Source organism: Prinia subflava, chromosome 3 (genome assembly GCF_021018805.1).
Source record: "Prinia subflava isolate CZ2003 ecotype Zambia chromosome 3, Cam_Psub_1.2, whole genome shotgun sequence".
Taxonomy (NCBI): Eukaryota; Metazoa; Chordata; class Aves; order Passeriformes; family Cisticolidae; genus Prinia; species Prinia subflava.
The window spans coordinates 15,866,583-15,883,143 of NC_086249.1; the positions used below are offsets into that span (position 1 = coordinate 15,866,583).

Below are 16,561 nucleotides of genomic sequence, written 5' to 3' on the forward strand. Positions count from 1 at the left end.
AAAAATTCCTTGTTATAGCACAGTAGCTCATCTACATAACTCATTACTCCAACAGCATTGCTAGAAACACTACCTGTGCTCAAGTGCCTTTCAAGGCTCAGACAGGAGCAATTACTGACAGACAAAAGGAATTTTCCTAGTTTCTTTTCCACCTCTCAACCTAATGTGCTAAGAAGAGAAAGGATAGCATATGCTAACCTGCAGGACTGGGAAAAAGATGCTGCAAAGGGCTAAAGCCATGACATTTTCCAGCTCTAAGACTACCTTCACCATTTGCAAAATGTGTGCTGCAGTCATTCTTTTTTGCTCAGGTAACACCTGCTCTTGCTAATGCTTACTGCAATTCCAGAGTTTCTCTGTGGTTTGGTAAATACATTAAAACTCTGTAAATTTCTCATATGCAGCAGCAACACACCATAAGTCATATCAAGTAAGTTTTGGTGATCCCCATGCAGTCTCATACATCACTACCACCTCCTAGCACTCGTTCTTGCAAACTTCAATAAATGCAGCATTAACCACAGGTCCCACACTGCTCCAGGCCTAAACTTTGGGGGTGGAGGAGCAAAAGGGGAACACAGAATTGTCAGAACCTACCCGCAGATTTTTGGAAGGTGTGAAGTCCCATTTGATGTCTCGGCTCAAAGCTGACACATTGACACCTCTAGGGATGTAGATACTTTTGGTCAGAGTGCTGATGTCCGAGAGAGGTCTCTGGATACCATCAAAAATAGCTCCCATAATGCCAGGCCCCAGTTCCACTGACAGGGGCTTCCCAGTGCGGAGCACAGGATCTCCTACAGAGACACCGGCTAAAGATCTGCTGAGGAAAAGTTCATCCAGAACACGGGAAACAAACCAGGCAGAATTCATCAGCTTCCTAACATCATACTCTCAACCCCCTTTTCTGACTTTAAGGTAATACTATTCTTATGTTACACATCACCACCTGAGAAGCATGTAGACTGAATTCTGAATTTGATCAAATAGCAAAGTTCACCATCCTCTAGAGAGGCAAAGTAGTGACAAATATCCTGCTTTATGATCATTTGTTCAAGTCAACTGATGTTGGCAACTACTGTCAACTAATATGGCTGAGTTCACTGGAGTGCCAGGCAGTGGATGACAAAACATCACACATTTCTAACTTCTTCAAACCTAGAAAACAGATTAGGCTGTTTAAGTCAGATAATGTTATGAAATACAGATTTTTTCACTTCAGAATTAGTTTAGAGAGCACACATGTTTTGATCTTGAGCCCTGCCCAGCTTTTTTCAACAGCAGCCTAATTTTAAAAGGAGTTTGCCTAAGACCAGCACTGCTGCCCTCCCATCTTGTATCAAGTTGTCAGGTCTATGCACCACCTAGGCTCCAAAGATGCACAGTGGACTTTTCTCTGCAAAGTGCCAGTACTCAGGCAGAAAGGCCTGCCAGAAGACAAAATAAACCTCCAAAGCTTATATAAAACTCAAGAGATTAAATACAAGTTGACTTCAGAGAGGCCAAAGACTGATTTTCCACTCAACAGAAAAATAAAAGTAAACTATACTCAAACTTGTTCCGTGTACTGATGGAAAGCTACTCGATATTGTAACAATGATGCCATCTAAAATGATAAATTATTAGGCAGAGACAGGACCTAGTCCTCAGTTTACCAGCAAGCTTTGGGACCAAGGTTTGGGAGCCAGCACAGCCTTTTTCCTAGACTCTACAGATACACACAGCCCCCTTAGGAGGCTAGCTTCAACTTTTAGGACTTCTTTTCTGACACTGTCTTTTATATATATATATATATATATATATGTAATAAAATATATATTTCAAGTTGCCTAGGTTTTAGAATATATGCTGCATCTTAGCTGGACCAAGATGGTGGAAGCCCACTGCAGAAGAAAAGTGTGATCTATTATTCTTGGCAAAATACTCTGTCCAGAAGAAGGCATTCTGCCCACCTTACATTTCTTATTTAAGCATTACACAAGCACAGTTATCAAAAGCAAAGAAAAAGATGCCACAAATATTGCTTAGTTTTGCCATTTATGATTGACACTTGTCAACTGCCTTAACAAAGAAGCCTCAAAATGCACTTGAATTCTAAGGTACACTTTGATTTCCAGTTTAAAAAGTCTCCTTGTTCCTTATGTGGCTACATAAGGTAATATTCACCTCAAACCCATCAACATTTACAAAACACAGAACAGACGTCCTGCCCGAACCCAAAGCATGGAGGGCTTCTTTCCATCCCCTTCACCCTGTTCTCCAGGACTCTGGACAGTGTGGCTGGCAGCAGAGGGGGCAGTGCAAAGGATACATGTTTCTTCATACACCTGGACGGTGGCCAGATCCCCCTCCAGGCGGATAATCTCCCCCACCAGCTCACTGTGTCCCACTCGCACCAGCTCGTACATGGCAGCGCCCGCCATGTTGCAGGCCGTGACCACTGCAAAAGACACACGGGAGTTATTTCCTGCAGGAATTCAACCATCACAGGCCAGGGAGAACTGCACAGCACAAGCCTGGTGTTCACCCATATCAGACACACGCTCCTGACTTGGCAAAAGGATGGCAAAACTCCTGGTATTTCTAGTTTAAAAGTCAAAAGAATAAGTCCTCCTCTAGTTTTCACTCTGCTCTTTATCCAGAGTAAGAGGACACTATGAGAATGGAGTAATTCACAGGACAATTCAGGCTGTAATTTCTCTTATCTTTCTTGACAGATTGCAAACGTTGAGGGTGTGAGATGCTGTAAACTTCGACAAACAAGTTCTGTAGGCACTTCTCCCTTGCACTGAGCTGGGCCACATTCTCAGCTGACTAAATTAAAATACATAAGAAAATGGCAAAACTTGCCCAATGCCTGGGAGTTACATAAACCTGTGATTGGGGGCCAGCATTTTCCAGTCACTTAAACTTCTGTTTACCTTGACAGCATCCGGATGCTGCCACAAACATGGACAGATCAAGCCAAGGCACCTGCTAAATACCCTTGCATCCAAAGTGATGCCTAGAAAGCTTTTAAGAAAATGCTATTTTTGCTTTATTTTGTAAAAATAGGGCACTTAAATTAACTTTCAACAGATGAAGACTGTTGTGCAGCATGCTTTGGGCCTGAAACTTCCTGCTGCTTTGAGTTAAGACTTCAGCAGGTCATATATGGAGTACTGGCTGCTTTAGAACAAAATTTATTATGTCTTGTATGTTATGATCACAGTAATGGACACAGGATTCACATATTTACACAAAAATACATTTTCCACTTCTTGGGAAAGACAGCTGTGCCAGTTTAAAATTGTTTCTAAGTACCATTTCTGCAGTTACAGAATTTGCAGTTAAAAAACTTACGCCTATTTAGGTAGGGAACTTCTTATTCATCAAATACGTTGCATTACAAAAAAAACCTTGCTAATCTTCTGTTCTCACATTCCCATTCAGCTCTTGAAGAGAATGCAGGAGGAAGCAGAAAAGCCAGTAGAGTCTGCATGTATTCAAAAGCTCTTGCTATCAGAGCCTAAACTATTCCAGCTGATAAAGATGAAGGACGAATCCTCCTCCTCCTCCCAGCTGTACAATCATCACATTCTATCACCTTCCCTGACTCTTGTGGCTCCTTGCTGAGCTCCCCCAGCCCTTGGTGCAGTAAACAGAACAGCTTGACACTGACAGGGACTGAGGATCTCAGAAAGCACAGGGGTAAACCTCCAGTGAGAACAGACTATATATTTCATACCCTTTTAGAGAGCTTAGCACACTGAGCCCTGCAGATTTCCAACCAAGGGGCTTTATCTCATACAGAAAGCTTACCTTTTGTAATTATTATTGTTGTTTTTATTCAGCTGCCTGCTTCTGCTCATTACATTTTTTAAAAAGGTTAATTAATAGCAACATCCTGTTGGCAGTTTTTTTAATAGTTTATCAGACAGTCAGTAATCCTTCTTGAAGTCCCTCATCCAAAGAAAAAAGATGAAAACCACCACCCAGAGCTCTTTTATACTTCTCTGCTTTCAAGTGAAGATTAACAAGATCCTAGATAAAACAAAATTTATGACCTCCTTTACAAAATAATACCTACCAGGTCCTGAAACTCCATAAACATAGCCAACAAAAGCCTCTCTCTCCTCATCACGGATTTTGGGGAGTTTGGAGAAGTCCATTTTGCCTGTTCAACTGAACAAAAGAAAAAAAAAAAGAGTTAGTCCTGAAGAATACACATATGTAGTAAGTTCCTCCTCCTCCTTCTGCTCTCTTCTTATTTCCAGTTAAAAAGAATTCTGGACTCATACCCTGAAGCACCTTAACCACTATGACTTTAAAACTGTAAAAAGTGAAAAACTGACTTAAACAGAAGATCTGAGATTCCTTATTGCACAAACACAGAGGTAGAACATCACTCCATAATATGCTCCACAGAATGCTTCTGAATGAAAAAGATGCAGTGTAACAATGCCCTAACACTGTTGCACTGTTTTTTAAACTTGGTAATAGGATATTTAAACAACAGAAAATCTCTTTTGTATTCCACATATCCTTGCCCTCCTTCAAAATATGGAGTTTTCCACGATTCTGAGTGAACAAGAGAATATTCTGGGTCTGCTTTACTGCCACCAGTCTCTAAAATGCAATGCTACAAATATTAATTGTGCAAATTCAATTTTTGCTATCTCAAGGTGCTGAATCACAGTATTTAGAGGAAGAAACACAGATTTTCAGAAGCACCAGCACACAAACACATGAGTCCTTTCTATGTGTGTCTCACAGCTACACATCACACAGTCTTTGCTATCAGTGAAACCCACAGAGCATTACAGAAGAATTGTGCTGAATAATGGCCAAAACCCCCAGTCTGCAACAGTTAAACAACAGGCTGTCATCTCTTGCCAGCAGCTGTTTAGTGAATCTAAACAACTGGCACTGGAAAAGCAGTTTTATCAGCAGACTTCCTCCATGCATGTTTGTCCTGTGGCCGGCAGTAGTGCTGTCCTTCTCCTGGTGCTTTGCTTTGCGAGCCCTTATCATGCTGTGTGTTACCTTGGAAACAGATGGGTGTTAGAGAACCGCGAGTCCACACTCTCCCCACTCCTCCTGCACAGACACACCGAGGACACAGCACTGGTGAGCCCCAGCACAGAGCGCTCCTGTGCTCATCAACAGCAAGGCCCCTGGACTGTGACATGAACCGGGAGGCATCTGCTGACACCCACACCCAGTCTTTGAGAAGAGCCTGATCTAACCCAGCATCTTCCACAAGGCAGCAAATACAAAGGCATACTTGGCCTTAAAAACCTGCCCCGTGTACAATAAGCAAGACAACAGCTCCATTGCCACCCTTTCCAGCACAATTAAAGGATACAGTCTTGCCTGTTCTTTGGGAGCAGTAGCTGACTTCTGCTATTCTTGGAATCCTACAGCTGTTTTCCAGCTTTTTAATACAACAATACAAGTCCTCTGCCCCTCAGCCTCTTTACTGATCTAAGGAAGTTTTAAATTGGCGGCACTGCTCTGAAGAAAAAAATCTCCCATGATTCCCAATCCCTGTTCATCCTGAAGGAATAGCTTCTTCCAGGCTCCATGTCTCTGTGGCCTGTACTGTCTATCATGGCTGCCACTGATTTATTCCACAGCAGCCACCACTACAGTGAATCACAGCTCAGTCACCACCAGCTCGGAGCAGACCGACTAATGGGTCTTGAGCCCAAAGGCTAAGGCATGTATCCATTAGATCCCTCTACCCTCCACAGCCATAGGTTACCTTTCACACTTCAAGGTGTTTAGACCCAGGAGACAACTATAATTTCACTGCTTTTTTCTCATTGTCTCCTCCAACAAATGGCAGAGGGGAGGTCCTTGCAAAGCAGTCTGCAGTTCCTGAGCAGCTGGTATGAGCTGGTTCTGATCTGACTAAGACAACTATCTCATCTTTTTTGCTTTTAACAACTAAAACTCGAGCAACCACAATTGCTGTTCATACCAAAAGAAGCAGCTGATCTTAGAAATTGAAATTAAACATTTACTTCAATATACTGGACAGAACAACATCCAATGTCCTACTACCAACATCTTCTCTAAAAGCTCCATAGAGAGTTAAACCACATTCTCATAACTGAATAAGTGACACAGCTTGGCAATTAGATAATATCTATATGAAAGAGTCAAATTACAAACGCAAGGAAGTGCAAGAACACTGGGCTAGTTTCAATTTAAATTAACTTTTCTTTATCATACAAACCTGCTTGAAGAGACTGCTTATCTTTTAGGGAGGCAAGTAAGAACCTCAGAACAGCCATTCTGCACTTAAATGGCAACATCCTGACAGCCAGTGCCTGCCTTTCTTGTTCCTGTGGCTGCTCTGTTCCCCTTTCTTCCTACAGCCACCTTTCCAAATTACTGGCCAAGCCAAGTAAAAGAGCAGGGGATTCCTTCACTAGACCACCTAGCAACACACTAATAAACCCTGTATTTACCACCATCTCTAGCATCTGCACCAATAGCTTTTAAACACATACCTGTTAACTATTTCAAGTGTAAAAGGTGTGAATTCTTTCTCACCTTTGTTTCACCTCCACTATACCCCCAAAGTACAGTCCACACAAGCCCAGTGCCCATCCAGCCAGGCTGACCTCTTTTTTAAGGGCCTACACATCTCTTAACACTGAATACAAATTAGGGAAAGAAAGAAAGAAAAATAGCTGTTATTTATCTCTGCATCATTTTCTTGTGCTTCTCTACCAGCACTACAGATTTTCAATTTATATGGAAAAGTCCTTGGGGGCCAAAATGCTGCCTTACCTTCCTACCTGTTAGATGATTTCATTGCCAGTACTGAAGAAAAAAGAAATTCCCTAAAGCATGCATGCACCCCAGAAGCCATGGCAGCTGACCATTTTACAAATCCATAGAGCCCCTGAGGCCTTTGAATGGCCTCCTGCCAACACGGGGTATTAGACACTACATGCAATTCCTTCCTACAGAAGTCCACTAGCACACCTACATAGGATATTGGCTTAATTTCAATTCCCTTATGAGTAAAGATGCATCTTGTATCCGTTACGATTTATATCTTCTTTATCTAAAACAGCTCACCAATTGATTTCAAACATGCTCCTAAGCTCTAGCAGTCATATTGTGATTAGTAGTGCCAGAAATCAAAGTATTACTTGCAGCAGAACCTTCTCTGACTAAAAGGTGATTTATTACACTGATTTTAAAGTCCTAATTAAACAAGAGCCCATAACCTCAGCTTCTATCGTGGCTTCTCCCCAGCACAGCAATCTGGTTACACAGTAGCCCCAAAAATGTTACATTTCCAACATTTCTCAGTGTTGGAAAAACCCATTTTCCTTCACCATTCCTGGGTTTTGCATCTAACATTTGATCAGATGCAGAATTTACACGATGAACTCCCTTAACACAAAGATCTTTTTGAAATTCAGACTCCAGTGAGATTTTTAGAAGGAGCCCTCTCGCAGCAAGGAGGAAAATCTACGTCAATTTTGTCACATAAACACAGATCCTTACCTTATTTTGCAGAAGCAGGGAGTACCAAAAACCCACAGGCCCAATTCAAAAGCTAGAATTCAGCAGTGGAACATCACCGCTTGCGAAATAATCGTCCTTCTAGTGCCCCTCCACAGAGGGATGAGAAAGCCTGCTGCAGAGGGGAAAGAGATTTCTGACACACAGCAGAGGCACAACCACCTGACTTGATGAGTCATCAGTCTCTCCCTCTCTCTCCCACCAGCACCGAGGAATGCCGCAATAGCAATTCCAGCCACCTCGAGCCCAGCTGAACTCCCATCTGTGCCCTCCCTACTGCACAGGACCCAGCAGAGGAAATTTAAAGGCTTCGGCGTTGGCGTTAAGGGCCTCCTACAAAGCCGGGAATTCCAATGTCCCGAGTGGTGCATACAAGTACTGAAAAATCTTTGCAGGAGGTGCGTGTTTCCTGCTGGAATCCGTTCACCTGCCAGCCCTCCGGTGTAACACAGCCGTGTCAGCGTGTGCCGTGCTCTGGAAGAGCTCAACAGAACAAGTGTTTAACAACAGACTGCACGGGGAGGCACTGAACCCACCGCAACACTGATTGCTTGAGCGTGTTGAACAATATTGATTGCCTCCAGGAGTCTTGTGGGGCTTCCTCCTGCTCAGAAGCCCTTCCCCTGGCCAGCAGAGGCACCAATGCGATTGCACAGCATCCAGCACCTCCACAGAGCAGAGAGCCGTGCCACCCCGAGTGCCAGCTGCTGGAACGTGTTCTGAGATCGACAGCACTGCCCCGTGTGCTGAACAGAACACGAGCAGCTGTGCGATCCCACCCTAAGAACTCGCACCAAGCTGAAGAGTCCCCTGCAGTCTTCACAACTTCTCGAGTCTATCTTCGCAAGTTCTAGGATTACCAACACTTCAAACGTTGTATCAGTAATTTTGAAGCAGCAGCAGCGTTACATCAGTAAGTCACTGGTGCTATGATTCATTCTGCTGGAATAACTTTGAACTTGAAGGTCATAGATTTTAGTACATCTGAAACAAACTAATGTGTTTTGATTTCCAAGGGTAGAAAAATGGGAGTCAGAATATAAGCCCTTACATATGGTATCCAGGAAAGCTTAATAGGCATGAACAGTAAAATGTAGCCAAAGGAAATCTTCCAAAGAAAATCATACCTCCTCCTCTTCTTCTTAGGAAAAACCTGGACCTTACAGGATAGTAAAGATCACCACCCACACTGGACAATCAGCTTAGTGTCACACTGGAGTGATGCTTCAGATTCAAGACATTTACTGTGTTCACCTGAGCAGACTCTGGCACAGTTCATAAATCCCAGTGTCCAGCTGCCTGAAGATCTGTTGCAAGGGCCTCATAAACAACAGGATAATCACTGCTACAGATTTCCTGTAACAAGAACAGTTTATACTTCCCCTTCTAACAGATGATACCTTTAAGAGGAAGTACTAAAAAAAAATACAGTGCCTAAATTACTAGACAAATGCAGAAGTTTGGCACCATTTTTATATCTAGAACTTGGAATATTGTCCCACAAAAACCAACACACTAGAACTCCAGCAGAGGTCACTGGGGAAGGAAGCCCAATAGTATTCTCCGGAAACCTGCTCCTTCCTACTATGCAGCTATGATTTTACTACAACACAGCAGGGAAAATTACTCTAGATTTCTCAGCCACTAAACAACTGAATCACTGAGGTTGGAAGGCACCTCTGGCAATCATCTACTCCCAACACCCTGCTCCACACAAGCTGATGTAGGCTGCTCAGGGCCACAGCCAGATACATTTTGATTACCTCCAAGGCTGAAGACACCACAATGCTCTGGGCTACCTGTTCCAGTGTTCAGACACCCTTGCAGTAGAAGTGTTTTCCTATGTTTAAAGGGAATTCCTTGTATTTCAGTTTGTCCCCATTGCATCATGTTACTTCAGCAGGCAGCACAGAGAAGAGTCTGGCTCCATCCTCTTTGTTCCCACTCATCAGGGAGAGAAGGTTTATGTACTTTACAGTAAGATTCTTAGAGCCTCCTCTTCCTGAAGCTACGTAATCCCAGCTCTCTCATCTGCTTTTCCTACCTCCAAATACTTAACAGTCTTTGTGGCCCTTTTCTGGATGCACACCATTAAGCCACATCTTTCTTCTACTGGAGAACTCAGAACCAGACACAGCACTCTAGATGTGGTTTCCATCAAGTTTAACCAAGGTGAAAAACCACCTTCCTGAACCTGCTGGTGGGATTCTTCCAAATGCAGCCCAGGGTGGTGCTGGCTGCCTCTGCCACAAGGGCACATTGCCAGCTGATGTTCAGCTTGGGGACCTCCAGTTCTTTTCAGCGCTCAGTCAGTGCTCAGCCTGCAGCAGGGTATGTGGTTATTGTGCCTCAGGTGCAGGACTTGGCATTTCCCTTTGTTGAACTTCATGGGATTCCTGTCAGCCAATTTTTCCAGTCTGTCTAATGAAACCAGGCAGGGGTCACATCCTGTGCTTAACACAACCTTGTGGCTCAGCCCTCTCATGACACAGACATTGTGAAGCAAACAGCACCAACCCTCCTGCCATAAGCTCTGAGCCAGAAAGATTATTTCTCAACTCAACAATATGGACATTTTTCCATTTAGTTTTTCATACAATTTCAGTCGTCACATGGCGCTTTGAGGCCACCTCTGCTCTAGGTAAATCCGGAACCTGCTGAAGTGATGCTCAGCTACATACCATGGACCCATGTGCAACCCTACAGGACCAGTTATCTTTCACATAACTTGTCCCTTTCCTCTCACAAGAGGCTTGCTTTGCTCAGCACATGTACATGTAAATCCATGTGTATTCAAGGAAGAGACAGGAAAGAGAATTATGCTGCCACTGTCATCGCAGCACACGATGGCTACAAAGCGAGACCATGCACCACTGAATTCATTAAGTCTCCTACAAGCTCCCACTGTCCTCTTCCTAAAAACAGACGGGGGCTTACCTGTGAGCACGCCAATACATACAAGTCTGATACGTCAAACAAACATCACGCCTTGCATCCAAGCTGAAGACATAACAATATATTTATATTTGATACATCTATACAAAAAGTATATACTCCTCAAGCAAGGGTGTGAAGTCTGTTCATCCAAGATGTACCACCATCACAAGCTGTTACTCAAGCACCCAAGCTTTTTTTCAGCAGCTTGGGAAATTCTTTCAGTTCACCCAGAACAATACTAGAACAAAGCTGTTTGAACATGACCAAGAAGTCAGCAACAAAAATAAAACTAGACAGAAAGGCTGGCAAGGTGTTCATTGCATAACTGCTTTGACCCACTGAATATCTGATCAGCTCAGTAGATAAGCGGCCTTCAAACATCAAACACAGCTATTATGCTAGATCCAGAATTGACAAAGATCCCAGCTAAACCCATTAAAATATTTCTGTTACTAGAGAAAACCACATTGCTCATGTGAAAAAATGTTCAACTGACTCATATGCTACAGTTTTCCATAACAGGGTTTTCTATACCAATTCTTTCCTCTCAGCTGAGGCTTCTCCAGAGGAGGAAACTGATGAGCCTCTCCTTAGTTCTTACTTGCTGCACAGCTTCACAATTTTATTACTGTGAAAAAATTTGACATTCCTTTCAGCCTGCTACACATTCTGCCCTTTCTTTGGCTTTCACACAAAAGAAAGATCTAATGAAACTGAAATCCAACCAATAACACAGAACACTAATACAAAATTCATTTCTGTGTTCTACAGTGACCTTCTTTTCTTATCCTGATCCTGTCATCTAGCTGCTAGGGATGAAAAGTTCTGCAGCCATCTGCTCAGTGCAGTGCTCAGTCATTTGCTCTAGATGAATAGTTTTCATTAACCTCACTAACATTACTGCCAGACTAACACCCACCCTACCTTTTATTAAGTAAAAGTCACTTGATTTTCAGGTGTATTTGGCACTGTTACTTGAAATACTTTTTGTTGCTCTAACCTTTAAGATGACAAACATTAAAATGAAATGAATACACAGCTGTAAGCAACCATACCAGCAAACTTTACTACAGTTCAGCAGAGTCACTAGGTAAGAGCTGAATGAAGATCTTACCTCAACAGACAAAACGTGTACAATGTGACAGAACAAGTGTTGCTTGATTTTTAAGTCAGGCTCAGTTTTACATGCAGAATCACATGAGTTGTTTAGGCTTATTAAAACACATTCTCCCCTCTTTAAGTCATCTCACTACTGCCTAACACCTTCTCCCCAGGTGTAACAGCTAAAAATGACTGAGCATGAGTTTGGAATAAAAATTCCATTGTTACACTCAAGTTTCAGATCACCTTTAAAGTTAGGATATTATGGAATCTTCGGTTTATTATGCAAGGTATTTCACAGCTAGTTTGAAGAGCTGAACCAGGAGTGAGCCTGCATGAAAGTCTTTGAGAAAGATCTGACATCTCTAGCAGACAGAAGTACTATTTTATGGCACCTTTGGTATAATGAAACACCCGGTTGGAACCATAGCACACCTGTTGATACTGGATTCCAGTAAAAGGAAATTGAGGTTAACTTTTCCTGTAATGGAAAACTGCATCTTTGTGTTTTAAAACAAGTTGAGCTACATTTGGAAATCTTACGTTCAATTATCTGAAGTATTTACAGCTTCTTTAGAACAGCCAGAGGCCTTCCAACACATTAAATTTTAACATTGTTTAAACTATATATTGTGGTGGTTGTCTGAATATCTACTAGCTCATGCAAATTTATCTCATGATAACAAAACCCTCAAAATTTCAAGGATCTATGGGCAATTCACGTAATGGAATTGCCTATTTAGACATCTTTATCAACATAGTCTGCAGTTAGTCTGAAAAACCATCTTAGGGTTTTTTCTGAAGGGCTGCTTTTTAAAGTCTTACTTTCAGAGTGGAAATAATGATACAGTGTAACAAGAACAAGTACCAAATGTTTGTCCAGCTAACTGAAATTCTTGGAAAATGCAGTTTCTTTGCTTGGATATTAAAAAAACTGTCAAGTCATTCTTCAGGCTCTTACACAAAACTTGCATACTTGAAAGCTTTTGTCCAGTTATAATAAGTTATTCCCATAAAGGCACAGCTTTCTCTCTCTATGAAGTCCGTGGCTTTTCCCATATCCTTTCTATACCTCCTCACACACAATCATCCCAACCACAGCAGGACTGCTCTTCATGCTTAGGGCACAGAACACAGACCAGCATCACAGACATCCAAACCTCCTCTCTTACAGGAACCACCACAAACCACTTCAGGAAGCAAGCACAGCTTACAGCAGCCTTAAGATGGGACACAGCATCTTCACAGACACATTCTGGCTTTTTCAGGGGATGCTGTCTGGCAGTGTGCTGCTGGCACACTGGTCAGCTCAAACTGACTACAGCACCAACATGTCAATTTGGCTACCAGAATCCTTACAATGAGAGCACTTTCAATTCATTAGGAAGGACAAAGATAAGGCTTTTATATTACAGAGACCCTCTAAGACACCACTTCTCTCACACATTTGTATCTGCAATGGGTCTATTTTCAGCAGGCTTTTTAGTTCATTTACCTGTTCAGCACAATGAGTCTCGGTTAACTGTGGCAGCTTCCCATACTAGTTTTGGTCCTTGCTGATTACTTTTGATTTGAACATAACAGACTCCCCAAAATGTTGTAAACTATGACAAAATTAAAAGAGGGGTCACTGTCAGAAATTATTTGAACACAGTGAGCAGTGACACTAAATTTTACCATTACACAAACTCACAGGAGCAGTGAAGCTGTTGAAGCAAGCAAATAAATTCAGCAGCTAAAACTGGTCTTCATCTGCCATTTGGTTAAGTGATAATAACAAGGTCTGTTAGGCTTTCAGGATCTATCCATATACATCTTACTTGTTTTCAAAGAGAGTGTATCATCTCAGTAAAGCCAGGCCTTGGGAGACAAGGTTTGTTAGGACAGCCATATAATGTATGGCTGTCTAAATAAAGATGTTTCTGAGATATGGGCTGTTGGACTTGAGAACTTGACAAACATAGGAGAAATAAATTCTTGGATGAAATAAAGTAACCAACCAAAAAAATATTTATGAGAGTGCAGTACTTAACACCATGAGAGATGACCAAACCCAAGAATCTGGTATAAGCTGTCCACTCCCAAAGGGAAGAATGGAGTGAGCACATCAAAGACAAGCAAAAAGCTTTTTATACCATAAAAGAAGATACAACAATGACAAACAGAAGATCCAGACAAAACTGGTTTTGCATGTTGGACATTTAGGTGATTATTGGCTTATTCTGTATAGGGAAAAAAAAGGCTGAAAAGTTTAAATTCTTTCTGTTTCTTCAGCTGGAGTAGGACCCTGTTCTCTCTGCTGAGCTGGAAGGCTAAAGAAGTCACATGATTTAAGATGTCGAGTAAGAATGAATGAGCATGATATTCCAGTTGACTACACCGTCTGTTTTCCTTGGTAAAATTCCAGCCCCCCAAAAAAAATCATGTGGACACCATTGGTCAACCATGCCTCAATATTTCCAAGTCTGAAATCCCCCACTTTTTAACCAAGGAAACAAGCACGGGGCAAAGAGTATATTTCTGGTAACGCAGTATTGGGTTGATGCATGGTTTGTGTTTTGTAGGGTTTTTTTACAAAGACAGAATAAAAAAAGAGGGATTACTATTTGGTCATCAGTGGTCATTCAACATTTTATGGTCAACATCAAAGTAACCAAGGATCCCAACTAGGTTATCCTGTAATCCTTTTACTCTTTCTAGAAGAGTAATTAGGAACACAGCCATAGCTCACAATCATGCAATTTAAAAGCATGAGGGAAACCCATCAGTAGGAACTTTCAGAGCTTGAGAACCCAAAGACACCCCATTATGGCATTGAAACACAAGGGGGAATGCACAGTGCCTCTAAAAGGATCTTCAGGGGAATCACCTGATAACCTGCTGGTCTCCAGCAGCTGTGGATGACAATGTGTAACACCAGCACTCATGCAAGTCTGGAAGATACATGCATGAAGTCATACTGGGGAAAAGATTTGGGCAACAGAAGGACAGTTAAGGCCCACAGACTTTGTAAACAAGGGTCAATGAGGCATAAAACAGTTAATATATACTTGGACCAAAATAAAAGCTGAATTTAAGCTAATGCTCTATAAAAATGAAGCTACACTAATCACTCACAGCTCAACTTGTTATTAGCACTACCTATAGAAAATAATTCTTGACTTGGAAAATGCCAAGGCAGCATTTACAGGAAACAGAGATCTTGTGTTACTATTGCAACACAAGACTACAACCCCCCTTTGAAGAGTCAGCTGATGCCAGCAGCCATTTTCCACTGTTGCCTTCATTTCTCCTTCCCCGTTCTCTCAAGCTGATGTCCATGGTGATTTAGTATTTCTGAATGTCAGACTTTGTCACCTGATCACAAAATTAAGACTAATTTTTTCCCCACATAAAAGAATAAAGCTTTCCCAGAGGGCTTCGCGTTACAGACTGACAGGCACAGCAAAAATAATCTGCAGTACTTTTGGTAATTCAAAGACCTGTAGATTCTGATCTCACTTCACATATTCTTATATAGAAAATAATAAAATATAGATAATACTAAATATTTATATTTGCTGGTCATTGAAAAGACCTTTGAAAGCACCATACAGAGATGGCAAACATTCAGCTGCTGCAGACCTGCACAGCGCAGAAGTCAGCACAAATACAGCACAGCTTACAACATCTGAAGACCTGCCTCAGTTACTCAAACTTCCACTTGCAGATGCCAGTTTGTATTTGCCACATTCTTGCTAATAAATCACTTCTAGCAGTCTGTCAGCAGGTTTCCCTATTTTTCCACCCCCTCTCCTCTTCATCAAGCAGAATTAGCATTTTAAATACCATGCTAGATCGAATAGCCAGTGCACTTTGCTGAAGTATTGCATTACAATGAATGAAACTATCACCAAATCGCTTTTAAGCAAATTCTCCGAGGGAAAACAGTAAAATCTTAGGAAGAATAACTTTACTTTCTTCCTAAGAAAGTAAATCACTCTGGGCAACTGCATGAAATGGATGGATCTTGACACATACATGCCACATACTCCAATCTCACAGCTACCTGTAATATGAACAATATCATCCAGAATCCCACCATGCAAGATTTCTTTCTTGCCTTTAAGTGAACGCCAAGGGTGACGATTGGAACACCTCATCTGAATTTTGTCACTGCCTACAGGAATAGGAAGCACATTGATGTGCCACCAGGATATTCAACTGCAAAGCAGCAGGGGGGCTCTTCTGCCACGGAGGGGCTGCAGTGAGAAGCCCGCAGCAGCCTTCCCCTTCCCTAGCCTTGCTGCTCGCTCTCTGCTGGGCTGCGGTCAAGGCACCGAAAGATTCAGATCCACCCACTCAAGATGGTGGGATGACCCGGCACTGCAACCCAGCCGCTATCACCACGTTCCTTCTCTGTAAGGAATTCTGGCACAACCCTAAAGCATCTCATTGGGCGTCTTCGACGAGCGCTCAGCAGGCTTTTCATTCAGGGGCTGCTTCGCTGTCCAGGTCTCTTCTCCCTGCGAAGAGGGGCGAGGAGGCGTATGGCCGCCTGCAGCTGGCTGTCCTGCCGGGACACGGCTCCGTGAAGGTCGGCGGCGCTGCCCGGGGCCCGGCGACACCCGCCCCGCACAGCCGGGGCCGCGCTCCCTCTGGGAGCGGCTCCACGGGGAGACCGCGTCCTTCCCGGGCAGGGTCCGAGCGGGGCGGGGAGCGGCGAGAGCCGACCCCCCTTCACCGCAGAGGAGGGCAACCCCCGGGCGCAGCTCGGGAGAGGCAGAGGCAGCGGCGCAAGACAGGGGGAGAGGGGGCAGAGCGTCTCACCTGGGCCGGCCCGGCGCGCCCCAATCCGCCCGAGTCGCTCCGGCGGCGGCAAAGGCGGCGCTGGATCAGCTGACGCCGGGCCCCGCGCGCACGCGCCGCGTCGCACACCGGAAGCGCCGGGCGCGAGCCGTGCCCAACTCCGGGCGGAGCTTCGCCCGCCCAGCCCGGGCCGCTTCCGCGCAGG

General features: G+C 43.3%; 1 protein-coding gene across 1 annotated transcript in view; it reads right to left on the minus strand.

Annotated features, from left to right (window-relative positions):
• The window catches only part of ATP6V1A (ATPase H+ transporting V1 subunit A), a 30,404-nt gene extending 13,875 nt beyond the window's left edge, over nt 1–16,529 (minus strand). Inside the window, exons 1-4 of the mRNA XM_063394003.1 lie at nt 16,378–16,529; nt 4,070–4,164; nt 2,312–2,440; nt 598–812 (exon numbers count right to left, since the gene is read on the minus strand). Of these exons, the coding sequence (XP_063250073.1) occupies nt 598–812; nt 2,312–2,440; nt 4,070–4,151 (426 nt within the window). The 5' untranslated portion in view covers nt 4,152–4,164; nt 16,378–16,529. The remainder of the gene's footprint in view (nt 1–597; nt 813–2,311; nt 2,441–4,069; nt 4,165–16,377) is intronic.
• Nucleotides 16,530–16,561: the final 32 nt, after the last annotated feature.